Below are 13,689 nucleotides of genomic sequence, written 5' to 3'. Positions count from 1 at the left end.
GTACCCCCACTGGTAGTACATGTTATAGAAAATGTGTTAATGTTGCTAAGAATGTGCTAGAAGATATTTTCAGGTTCTGTATTCTACTTACACATCTGTATGTCTTGCAAAAGTACGTTGTTGATGAAGTCAACAAATAAGCAATTATTCCGCTTTTTTCAGTTTTTTTTAGGGTGGGCATAAACTACCCCTACTTGCCAATAGGCGTTATGGAAAATCCGTTGGTATTGCTAGGGTTAAATATCGTGAGTTCCGTTGCAGAATCACGGACATGTTGCAGAGGAAGGTTACACCCTGGAAAAGAAAACAAATGAGCTCTGGGGTGTTGCGCATATCCGCAGTGGCCGGAAAAGCCTGCTGGGACAGTGCGCTGGATGTTCAAACTACTAGACCATCACAGGGGTCCAAAGAACATTTATTCTACTAAACTCAAAAGAAATGTGTGCACAGGAACAGGACACGGTAGTTTACGGAGGAAAAGGAATTGTGCATACGCAGAGGCAAGCGTCAACAGCCAAAACTTAAATAGTTAGTACCGTACGTTAATCAAATAAAACACAGCGTTAAAAGGAACAGAATTATAACACAAACACACTTGTCTACAATAAACTACTAACACCAAATATATAACATCTGAAACCTGTAAGCGTGACGTGCTAGAGTTCAAATGACATATATCGCTTGAAAGAGGGGGTTAGGGCTACATAAACGTTGCATGGCGTTACATATACAGGGTGAATAAAAAAATGCCACTCTTTGAGGTCAGCATGCGATTTCTCATCCAGATTGAAGACAAAAGTTTATGTAGCAGACTCAGATCGCGTGTATTTTGAAACCTTATGTATGAAAACGAGGAGCAAGCAATACTCTCAGATCTTGTAGCTCATCGGAATGTGAAGAAGAACGTGTATCAACGCACACTACCACACTAGCCGTCTAGCTCAAAGAGTAGACTGCTGGGACATCCACCACACAGCTACAGTTCGAGTCCTCCTCAGGTTTCTTTTTCCTTTAAATTTTTTAACCGTCCATTCCATAGTTTTTGTCGTTTATAAGCAGGACATGGTTACGTCACATGACAATAGCCTATCACGTGACAGTGGCATCCATTGAAATGCATGCAAGTGTCCACTAACCGCGCAGTACACAACCGTAGCTAGTCCTGCGAAGTTCTCGTAGGGCGGCTTCCCGATGGAGTACACAAACGATAACTATGTCGATATGCTTTTGGTGCTGCGTGCATCCGATAACCGAGCTGCTCCTACTCGCGGTGTGCTGCACGGGACCCTCAAAGGTGTCATTACAGTAGAAATGTTTCTCGTCGCCTGAAGCAAAGCCTTCGGGAAACCGGTAATCTTCGTCCACAAGCAACGGACAGAGGTCGTCCAAGGATTAGGCGTACTCGACAAACAGAAGAGGCGATTCTTGAAACCGTTCACCAGTCACCTCGTCGAAGTACAAGGCAGTTGCACATATCTCACTGACTGGCTGCTGAAGTGTTGCACGATAAAGAAATGCATCCGTGTCGTTGCACGTTAACTCGACAGCAGCAGCCAGAAGCCCGCACTAGACGAGTACAGTTTTGTGGATGGCTTTTGCACCAAGTGGAAGATAAAGTACATTTTATAAATAACGTGACATGAAGTGACGAATCTAGCTTCACTCGTAAAGGTATTTTCAACATCCACAATAGCCACTATTGCTCGGAACACAACCCACACATCACCCGTGAACGTGGCTTTTCGGCACGCTTCGGCTTATACCTGTGGGAGAAGAGGCTTTGTCCCTTGCCTATTGCCGGACACGTTGAATGTGCTGCTGTATCGTACATTTCTTTGCAACACATTGCCTAACGTATTAGAAAACATTCCACATGGAGTTCGGCGACAGCTATGGTTTGAGTGTACCGCCACACTTTGGAATGAATATACGTAACTATTTAAATGAAGCCTTTCCAGGGAAATGGATTGGTGATGGAGGTCCAAGGTTCTGGCCTTCGCGTTCCCCGGACCTTAATCCACTAGATTTTTATTTGTGGGGCCACTTAAAAGAACAAGTTTAAAGTACCCCACGACCTAATAGCTGGCGCGCACACCACTTCGGCTATGGTGGATGCAGATGTGTTGCGGAGGGCCCAACAAAGTATGATCCAGTGAGTGCTGAAGTATTTACAAAAGCAAGGTGGTCTCTTTCAACGTCTTCTCCAAAGTGAAAGTTGCCCGTATGAGTACGTACCAGCTCTGTAGAGATAAACTAGGACGTCAAACGTACAAAATGGAGTTATTGTGCATAGCGTAATGTGCAATCAAATGGAGCCTACATATTGTGTTTGGATACGGACGATGTTACTGTATGCACTATTATTTTCTGTTGGCTTTATTTGTCTCGTCTCACTGAGCTAATGGGACAGCTCCGGCATAGGGCAGAGTTGATGCTACCTGTTCTTGCTGTCGCGGTCTCTCTTTTTTTATCGCATTGGCGGGACAAGGTTTTGCTAGATACACTTTTGTTTTGAACTGAGACGAGGACTCGAATGCTGACCGTCAAATGTGGTACTTTTTCTTCATCCAGTACAAGAAAGAATCCTGCAATCATACCTACAAAACCGCACAGCAGTGCAAACTTATAATTAAATGAACAAAATAAGAACAAAGAATGTTAAGTACACGAAATGAATATGGTATATCGTTGAAAAATTCTGGTCTTCCGTAATATTCGTTGCAATATTTTCTCTGTGGTCTTTAAATGGTAAACGGATGGCATTTCCCAGGCTACACACGGCACACAATGAGGTAGACGTTTGAAACTCACTTGCTGGAAACTGCTGACGGATATTCCCTAAATATGATGTTGGAGAAGGAAGCAAGTATTGTGCAGGTCTTTTTAGAGTGCGGCAGACACAGTTTCTGACAAGTTCAGTGTTCAGTTGACAAGTGTCGTCAACTACACTTGTAGACGGTAGTTTGACGCGTCTGTGCATCACCGAGGAAGATAGCAACAGTCTAGTAGCACTTACTGACCAAAATATAGGATATAAGCGAAGAATTATTTTTGAATATGCTGGAACGAAAGCAAATAATTAAGAACCACAGACAAAGCAAGATACACGCTGGCGTGAAGATACATTTCTAGCGGAAATTTATGAATGAAATATAAGTTCCTATAGAACTCTGAGGAAAGCGAAGTAAAATTTCATGAATATAATTGTATCAGACAAACAACAAAATGGACAGTAGAAGGTGATAATTTTAGCTTATAAAGTATCTTCACAGGATCTAATTTTAATAGAGGAGAAAGTAAAAATTTACAACATTAATCTAAACTACCTACAGTTTCTTACACTGCAACAGAAAAAATTACGTGATGAAATGATTAAATTGAAGTGTATCTCAGTTTTGAGGGAAAAGCTCAGACCGTCACAAACTGATACAAATTGGAATATGGCCAGTAACAGCGAGCAGTGCAAGCTTTGATACTAAAAAGATGGTACATATGCGAACACCTCATTTACAGGCAAGAGCAAACTATTTTCAGTTGTACAAGCTATAACGATCTGCTGACATTGTGATATAAACAAAGCAAGATGGCGAATACGGATTTAAATATATATTAAATAAGAAGTGGAGCAGTAGGAAGAAACACGCAGCAAGTACTAAATAATCAGAGCTATTCTGATTCTTCTTCATGAGATCTAGGCAGAAATGCCATCCGTAAACATCGAGAGCTTTTTTAGTGAAAGCAAATAGGACCAATACTACTGAACTTGTAGACACGAACGAGTGGATGAGGTCTTAATACGTGTGGCAGTACCAAAGGACACGTAGCATAGAGCATAGGAGGAACACACAAGGTATAAATAAATAAAAAAGGAAACCATCCACGATGCTCATAACAGTAACAAGATGCTAAGACAACAGAAGTAACACATTAAGTAGACATAACAAAAATGCCGCCTCGTCTGATTAGGAAACCTGGTTTTCCTTTTGATGAGCAGCTGCAACCAGGAACAATGCACGGGATACTCTAATCCGATTAAAATTACTTGATAGTTGACGTGTGTCACTTGCCGCTACAGTGTTGCCGCATGCGCTTGCCGGCACTCGCTCGGTTACAGGCGTCACACAAACACGGCGGGTCACTTCACTTCACAAATGCTGTTAACGTGTAACGCGGAGCCATGTCGGAAGCGGCCGCGCGAACTACGACGGAAGTGGGCGACGCTCTGTCGACAGCTAATTTTACGCGACTAATGACTGAAATGCGGCAGACGACGGTTTTGTAACTGTCAATTTAAACCAACGTCCTAACCTAGCCACAACCTCGCGATGTGAATGTATCCGAGAAAACGGCGATCAACAATCTGCGGCAAACGTAAAATCACGATCGCTTTGTTGACGGCCTTCGAGGCTAAGCCCTACGAGAAAACTCGAGACAGAAAAATTTCAATTTCAGCGGTAAAAGCAAACTGTAATTTCTGACTGTCTTTGGTTACACTATCCTCACACTGGCTGCACGGAATGCCGCGTTACCAATCGATCAGCAGTCCTGCTTGGCTCTCGGTAAAAGATTGTAGGGAACACAAGCAGATTCCACACGGAAAAAAATGATAGGAAGAAAAATAAGAGCAAATAAATAAGCTGATACTGTGATGATGAAAATGACGCGGAAAAGTATTAGAAATAAAATAACTACATTTATACCAATTAATTGAATAAAAAATACTCAAAGTCTTCCGATCAGATTTAGAACAATAAAAAAAATATTGCTTCATTTGTCGAGCCTCGAACCTAAGACCTCCCATACGTCGGGTATACACGCTAACGAGTGCGCTACGTCATTACGCTGGCAAAATTTGTTTATGTTTCTAGTGACGCAGTTGCAACGATTAATTGCAGCCTTCGAAAATTCGGCTTCACGCAATGTCTTGCGAGGCTAATCTAATGTAAGCCAATCTCTGTCATTATAATAACTTTATATGTGACGCAGATTGTGTCTTGTGCGGAACGATGCAGTAGTCTGTGTTTAGTGCTATGTATGAAATCTGTGTATTTCGTTAGCATCGGTGTGTGTGTGTGTGGGGGGGGGGGGGGGGGGGGGCAGGCCCTGCATTACGGGATCCACACAAATCAAGAAAGAAAGCCGGACAAGGAGTTTGAAGAAAAGTGAGTAAATCGTTGTGGCTGTTTTGTAACGGTGAACGTTTCGGGCGTGACGTTGAGCGCTCTGACTGGAGGAAACCAGCTACGACGCGTGAAGTGTCAACTATCAAGTAATTGTAATCGGACTATAGCTAGCTGGCAGGAGGAGGGGAAAGCGAAGGGGAGGTAGAACGGGTGGGGGTTGTGGTGGGGGCAGGATAGGAGAGCGGCGGCGCTTATACCTGTTGTGCAGCACGCGTAGCGACTTAGGCGACATGCAGTTAACGCTCCACTCTGTATTCCCGTGTTCGTTGCAGATGGTGATGGAGAAGCGGCCGTAGTTGGCGCGGATCAGATGGATGAGGTTTCCGTCGGTGCAGCGGATGGCGAGCACCTTACCCTCACAGGCGTAAACCGTATCGTAACGCGGTTGCTCTGAAACATAAAACAAAATTGGCTTCATTACACTTCACGCTGCAACAAAGTCGCAAATTTACAATGGAAAATCCGTCGACGTGTCACAGGATTCTAAACAAAGGACTGAAATGGTAAACTATAGAACGACAAACTAATCTTCTGTGTGCTTTCCGCTGTTCTCCCTGATCACTCGGAAAATATGGCGATGACTACTTCCTAGATTAAAATGCAGTCATTTACACAAAGGAAAGTGCTACTATGTACGAGGGCGTACTGAAAAGTAAAGCCTCCCAAATTATTTTCTGTGAAAACTCTAAAAGCTTTCTTTTTAAGTAAAAAAAAACGTTATTAACATTGTACCTCTTTACTCTTCAAAAAATGGCTCTGAGCACTAGGGGACTTAACTTCTGAGGTCATCAGTCCCCTAGAACTTAGAACTACTTAAACCTAACTAACCTAAGGACATCACACTCGTCCGTGCCCGAGGCAGGATTCGAACCTGCGACCGTAACGGTCGCGCGGTTCCAGACTGTAGCGCCTAGAACCTCTTGACCACACCGGCCGGCTGTACTCTTCATGTCCACATATTTATTTCTCATTTGACTATCGCATCATAGCCGGCCGGAGTGGACGAGCGGTTCTAGGCGCTACAGTCCGGAACCGCGCGACCGCTACGGTTGCAGGTTCGAATCCTGCCTCGGGCATGGATGAGTGTGATGTCCTTAGGTTAGTTAGGTTTAAGTAGTTCTAAGTTCTAGGGGACTGATGACCTCAGAAGTTAAGTCCCATAGTGCTCAGAGCCATTTGAACCTATCGCATCATAATATAACACTGGAGAAACCAGTGAGAAAATGTTCCAATGTGTGTGAATTCCTAAGGGAGCAAACTGCTGAGGTCATCGGTCCCAAGACTTACACACTACTTAAATTAACTTTTGCTAAGGAGAACACGCACACCCATGCGCGAGGGGCCGCGCAGTCTGTGACATGGCGCACTCGGCGTGGCAACCAGTGAGAGGTCAGTCTGTTGACACGTCACTGTAGAATGTTTGACTTTGTTGAAGGAGCCACAACCTGATCTCAGCTTGCACTGCTTCACCATTATCAAAGTGAAATCCTCGAAAGTGTTCTTTAAGTTTTGGAAAGAGCTGAAAATGGGATGGGGCCAAGTCGGGAGTGTAGGGAGGGTGAACGGTGACAGTGAAGCCGAGGCGTCACATTGTTGAAGATATTGCAGCACTCGTGTTTGTGGTCGCTTTGTCATGTTGAAGGAGAGAGTGTTTCCTGAGCAGACGGCTGAGAATGTGCGAACGTGAGGAATAAAGACTTAGAATGTTAATATCGTTCGTCTAATTTATTAAACTTTAAGAGTTTTCACATACAAAATTCGGAGGCATTACTTTTCAGCACGCCCTCGCAAATCGTGAGTGGATGGAGTAGCAGAGGAAAATCTGTATTAAAATGAAAAATTGAACATAATAAAATGTTGTTGTTGTTGTGGTCTTCAGTCCTGAGACTGGTTTGATGCAGCTCTCCATGCTACTCTATCCTGTGCAAGCTGCTTCATCTCCCAGTACCTACTGCAACCTACATCCTTCTGACTCTGCTTGGTGTATTCATCTCTTGGTCTCCCCCTACGATTTTTACCCTCCACGCTGCCCTCCAATACTAAACTGGTGATCCCTTGATGCCTCAGAACATGTCCTACCAACCGATCCCTTCTTCTGGTTAAGTTGTGCCACAAACTTCTCTTCTCCCCAATCCTATTCAATAGTTCCTCATTAGTTATGTGATCTACCCATCTAATCTTCAGCATTCTTCTGTAGCACCACATTTCTAAAGCTTATATTCTCTTCTTGTCCAAACTATTTACCGTCCATGTTTCACTGCCATACATGGCTACAATCCATACAAATACTTTCAGAAATGACTTCCTGACACTTAAATCTATACTCGAAGTTAACAAATTTCTCTTCTTCAGAAACGCTTTCCTTACCATTGCCAGTCTACATTTTATATCCTCTCTACTTCGACCATCATCAGTTATTTTGCTCCCCAAATAGCAAAACTCCTTTACTACTTTAAGTGTCTCATTTCCTAATCTAATACCCTCAACATCACCCGACTTAATTCGACTACATTCCATTATCCTCGTTTTGCTTTTGTTGGTGTTCATCTTATATTCTCCCTTCAAGACACTATCCATTCCGTTCAACTGCTCTTCCAAGTCCTTTGCTGTCTCTGACAGATTGAAAACACCCGCATTCAGAACACTCGAAACAGCATTTGTTTCCTCACTGTGATTATTTAACCAACCCATACAGAGAGCCGTGCGCGTTAATGCGCCACTACCGGGACGGGGAGGTGCGCCAGACCCGGATCTACGACGAGGCTCGGCTCGGCGCGCTGGCCAGCCCAGTGTGGCTTTTAGGCGATTTCCCACACCCCGCGAGGCGAATATCGAGCTGGTACCCAAGTCTCGCTTCAGTTACACGATTCACGACCACTTTCACACGCGTAACACTACACTCAGCCAGTTGGGGTACACATATTCCGTTCCGTGGGCGGGGGTGGACAGAAAGGACATCAGTTCATCTCTTCAACTGACCATTCCAAATCCGTCAATAATCCTGAAGACCCTGCGCCGATGCGAGACAAAGGCACAGCAAGAAGTTCGCTATTACTTAACCAATCAAGGTGACATTTGAATTTCTGAATTTTTATAACACTTCCATGAGCAACAGGCTCCCAGCAGAACTGAGAAATATGAGTGATGAACCCCAGCTGAAGATAAAACGCTTCCTCGGGACACAGTAGTTTTATTCCACAGCTGTTCACAGCTTTCACTGCACCGTATTTATCCATATTTTCATTCACCGATAAATGGCATTCGTCTATGTGGAGATTATATATTATTTTAGTCTTATTTCAGTAGATTTTCAGATCTGCTTTCAAACGTGCTCAATTATGATATCTGCACTAGCGGCAAAAGGGAATACTGGTACCGACAATACGAAGGTAATTTTAGTAAAGTCGATAACACGTACTGCTTCATAGTTTTTCCATTTTAGAGACCAAGGAACTTCCTACGGGCAACTGAGATAAATTTTAGTGTCGTCGAGTCTCCTGTTTCAACTCTAAATTTTCCCTTATTCTGATGATTCTATATTATATTCCTGAACACGCTAAACAATTTAATCGATGCATTATTTTTCAAAGACTGTTAATATAGCAAAGCATTACTAATATGTATGTGTTATCTCAAATCTCTTGCCGCGTGGAGTAGCTGCGCGGTCTCAGGTATCTTGCCACGGCTCGCGTGGCTGCCCCCGTCAGAGGTTCGAGTCCTCCCTTTGGCACGGGCGTGTGCGTTATCCTTAGCGTAAGTTAGTTTAAGTAGTGTGTAAGCTAGTGAACGATGACCCCAGCACTTTGGTCCCATAGAACTTACCACAGCCGGCCTGTGTGGCCGAGCGGTTCTAGGCGCTTCAGTCTGGAGCCGGGTGACCGCTACGGTCGCAGGTTCGAATCCTGCCTCGGGCATGGATGTGTGTGATGTCCTTAGGTTAGTTAGGATTAAGTAGTTCTAAGTTCTAGGGGACTGATGACCTCAGATGTTAAGTCCCATAGTACTCAGAGCCATTTGAGCCACTTTGAACTTACCACAGATTTCCATTTTTTTTTCAGATCTCTTGTTTTCGTGCAAACGTTTTTAATCAGACTGAAATGTGGCGACTCGTTACGTGATCTACTAACTCCCACGGAACACGAGAAAACAAAAACAAAAATGGTAAAGAAAATGGCTTAAGATTATTGGACTGGGTTTTCTCCAACGCTAGTCCTTATCGATGAATAGGATCAGCCAAGAGTAACAACATCAGTGTGAGTGGAAACAAGGGATGCTTGGAATGTAGGACGCTCACAATACGCATTACCTGTGCCGTGACGCAGACGCCGCTATGACGAACGCAGTTCCTTCGTAGGACTCAGCGCCGTCCACGCCGGCAAGAGGAAAAAGTGTGGCGCATTTTGAAAGCGACCTGTCGCTGGCCCGTCTCTTTTTCCTGCTGGCCCACAACTGGTCGCTTCAGTCGCATTCTTCGCGTTGCTTTATAACGGCGCCGTAAAAAAAATTAACGTCTCTATACAAAATTTCTAAATTCCAGAGAGGGAGAGCAGTTGCGGCTAGTCCCACTCGCCGGAGAAGGCGTGCTTATATGAAAGCGCAGCAACGTGACGTGCGTGCACCACGAAGCGTAATGAAATAATAGAGGCCGGCTCGCAACACCGGCTGTAACCAAAGTTTCTTCTTTATCTTCTTCTTCTTCTTCTTCTGTTTCTTCCTCCTCCTCCTCCTCCTCCTCCTCCTCCTCCTCCTCCTTGCCTTAGCCCGTTTCTCTACAGGTCTGTGTTATTACGTGGATTATCGCAATGTTAGTAACAGATGGCTGCCGGATAGCCTTACTGGCGCCCCCAATGTGTGAAAACGTTTTCAAAATATTTTGCGCAGCCTGTATCTGAGGCGGACGTGGGAACCAGCCCGGTATTTGCAGGGTTGGGCGTAGGAAACGGCCTAAAAACCACACGCAGGCTGGCCGGTTCAGCAGCTCTCGTCGTTAATCGTCCGGGGCAGGCTAGCCTCCTCGAGTCCCGAGCCAGTCGCTGTAATCAAACTCTCATGACGTATTAATGCTACGTGTGCGTTGACTGTGTCGCCGGCATTGGCCGCTACGTATTTTTTTATGTCGCAGTAAACCCTTTACTCAGCTTCCACGTAAGACTTTCGCACGTGTCACTGTGATATACAGATATATAATTCATTCTAAAAGCTCTGCAGACAGAAACAGATTGTCCTAAGAGGTGGTTCTAATACAGAGACTGCTACGATGAACATCGCGGAAGAAATACTGTCAAGCCAAGGAAACAAGGTTTTCTTCAAATGCCTTCAATTGTAATTTTGTTCTTTGTCACACGCAAGATATTCTTTTAATTACGTACGTAAATATTCGGTAAGTTATGCTGTACACTTCGATAAAACAGTCTACAATTCGCGCTGTTGAATTACTTCATCTCGCTACAATACATTCGGTCAAAGAAAACATGAATTGTAGCTGTATCACTTCTGGTGCACCGGAATCTGCTTTTCCGTAAGATTTGTGGAGGTCGGCTCACACAGTGTAAATAAATATCAAGTTTCTTTTTCAAGCAAAAGACGAAACGCGTCTGGGGTTAAAAAAATCTATCTACTTTGCAATGCTTAAAATATATGTTTGCTTCTTATACAGAAAAGTAATATTTGGCTGTAAATGAGTAATATCGCAAAAGAGATTACACAATTACTATTAAATATTGACTCAGCAACCTCTCATCCGGAGTAAGCGTTGTGCTGTTAAGATTATTTTGAAGTATCATTGGTGCTTGATTACTCTGGCTATGTAGCAATTGCACCACTGTCGATCCAAAGCAGCAACATCCCCACCAAGACTTCCCGATCGCCGAGACCAGTGACAATGTCAGCACTAGTATCGTTTCTTTGCCTTATATTTAATATTTTATGTCGCTGGAAGTGAAGGAGATATCTACAAGCAGCACTCTGTGGACACGCAGGGCACGCCTGGAGGCATAGTGTGCAACGTAATTCCAAATTAATCACCGGAGGAAACGGTTCGGATACGTGCGCCAGTAAAGGCGGCTATCGCCAAATGTCGGCAAACGCGCGTTTAACGATGAACGACGGAAGTGCATACAGCACGATACACGTTAGCAATTTCGCTACCTGCACATAACTCGGGCTTTGGCAACGAAACCGATGTCGCTACTAGCAAACAGCCGCCATCTGCGTGTATTAATTGAGCATACAGTCGTCGACTACAAACGATATGTACTCACGAAGCGGCTGTGTACCACGACATGCGTCACATCTCTGCACCAATAGCTTAAGAGTAACAATCTGCTCATCGTGCAGTTTGGAATGGCGTTAAATGTATAATTAAGAGTGCAGAGACAAACGAAGCGGAAACACGAAAAGACAGTGCAGTGCTTCGTAGACGCCAAAGGTCAAAATACCGACACGTGATTTCAATAGAACAGATGGGTCGGTAACAAAGAGAAGGAACCCGATAGTATTCGATAATAAGATTAGTAACAAACCTCTGGAGCGTGTCACATTATTTAAATATTTAGGGGTGGCCCTAAAAATCTATTTCAAATCACGTAAAATCAGAACCGTGGAAGTCGTATAGAAGATCTTGATGTTTTGGAGGAGATCTCGGTAAATGTGGTTCAGTTGTATAGGAAAACGCATAAATGACGACAGTCCACCAGTGCTACACTGCTGCTTCTTATCTACTAGACGTGACAACAGGCTCTGAACGAATTTACTGACGTGCTGTCAGAATCTTAACAGGTCGGTACAGCTGATCCGAAAATGCAACAGAGATTCTCGGGGAACTTAAATGGGAATCTATAGAAGAAAGACTACTTTGTTCTCGCAGAACCCTGTTGGATAAATTTATAGAAGCTATAATTGAAAAAAGAATGTGCGACCATTCTGCTGTGACCACTGCACATCTCACAGGGGTCATGAGAATGGAATGAGAGAGGTCAGAGCGATCACAGAGGTACTAATGGCCATTTTCTCCCTCTCAATACTCGAATGGAGTAGGACAAAGAAAATGGCTTATATTGGGAGCAGAGCACTACACAGTGGCTTGCGGGTGATTCAGCTGCCCCTGCCGGTTTGTTTCATGCAGCCTGCACTACGTCTGCATCCAGACAGGCGACAGCCACGTAATCGATCTCAGAGCCTTGGACGACTGTTAGCAAACGGAACCGTTCTGTAAAAAATACAAATGAGGATTAGTCATGAGTTACACGCTATTTTTGGACCAAGGTATAACTTACGTCTGCCATACTTATCCAAGGGTCTCCAATTTCTCTTTGTGTAACCAGCGTCGTTGTCATACAGGTTTTGGAAGTCTCTGTAAGTTTATTCCGTTTATATGGAGTAGTACTTAATCTTTCGTAAACTGTTCAGAAACGTTGCCTTATACAGTGTGTTTTGCCATCGGAAACAACGAAATTAACGGGTTATATCAAAATGGGAAGTGCGGAACTGCAACTTTCCAATCTGTAACCAAATGAAACGTTTAATATGTTATTCGCCACGTTAATGTGCTAAAGTAGTTTCACAAACAAAATGTGTACAATATGTCTAAGATGTCTTCGTATACTTTCACAGTTAATCTGCGACATTTTGACAATGTACTTAATATCTCCATAGTAAACTGGCACAACAACACTGTTCTGTCATGTGGGATTGCATAAAACGACATCGGTAGGGGAAGCATATGTAGATATAAAATGCTAAGTCTCCAGGAATGGGTTCCTCACAGAGGACAAGCTGACTCCAATGCCTACTGTGTGTTTAAAGAGACTAAACAGTAGAAGGTCATCAGTTTCCTATTCACTTCCCAGGATAGAAGCAGTTTACATCATGTGTTTGCATACAGACTACATTCAGTATGCAAGTGCGGGAAAGTGTGCTAAATGCATAGCGTCTGAGGCGGAACATGGTAACCAGCCCGGTATTCACCTGGTGACATGTGGAAAACCGCCTTAAAACGACACCCAGCCTTACTGGCACACCGACACAGCGTCGTTAATCCGCTGGGCGGATCCGATTCGAGGCTGGTGTACCGGCCCGTGCTGGAAGCGGTCTCCTTAAAATGCACAGCTAACCGGGAGGGTACAGGACCCGGGACAGTGATCTCTCTCTCTCTCTCTCTCTCTCTCTCTCTCTCTCTCTCTCTCTGTGTGTGTGTGTGTGTGTGTGTGTGTGTGTGTGTGTGTGTGTGTGTGTGTGTGTGTGTCTGTGTGTAGTTCTGCGGACTGGTGTCGGGACAATGAGCCATCTTTCGCGGCACTTGGTTCACAGACTGCTGGCCACAGTAAGTATTTTAGGACAATTCCACTCTTTCTTATCTTACCGCGGAGGCACCCTGAACTGTTGAGCAGTGCAGTGAATAAACGTGGCCTGGTTCACGCTGTGTTCCTTGACTTTCGGACGGTGTTCGATAAAGTTTCTCAGTATTGCCCAGTTAACGAGATACGAGTTAACGAAACATCGAACGGGA

The 13,689-nt window shown here is 44.2% G+C and overlaps 1 protein-coding gene across 1 annotated transcript in view; it reads right to left on the bottom strand.

Moving 5' to 3' along the window:
• The window catches only part of LOC126184502 (latrophilin Cirl), a 796,671-nt gene that overhangs the window by 111,213 nt on the left and 671,769 nt on the right, over nt 1–13,689 (bottom strand). Inside the window, exon 5 of the mRNA XM_049926894.1 lies at nt 5,381–5,573. Within this exon, the coding sequence (XP_049782851.1) occupies nt 5,381–5,573 (193 nt within the window). The remainder of the gene's footprint in view (nt 1–5,380; nt 5,574–13,689) is intronic.

The sequence above is a fragment of the Schistocerca cancellata genome, chromosome 4 (genome assembly GCF_023864275.1).
Source record: "Schistocerca cancellata isolate TAMUIC-IGC-003103 chromosome 4, iqSchCanc2.1, whole genome shotgun sequence".
NCBI classification, from domain to species: domain Eukaryota; kingdom Metazoa; phylum Arthropoda; class Insecta; order Orthoptera; family Acrididae; genus Schistocerca; species Schistocerca cancellata.
Note: the sequence above shows the minus strand (reverse complement) of the source record. Positions and strands in the feature narration are given on the sequence as shown.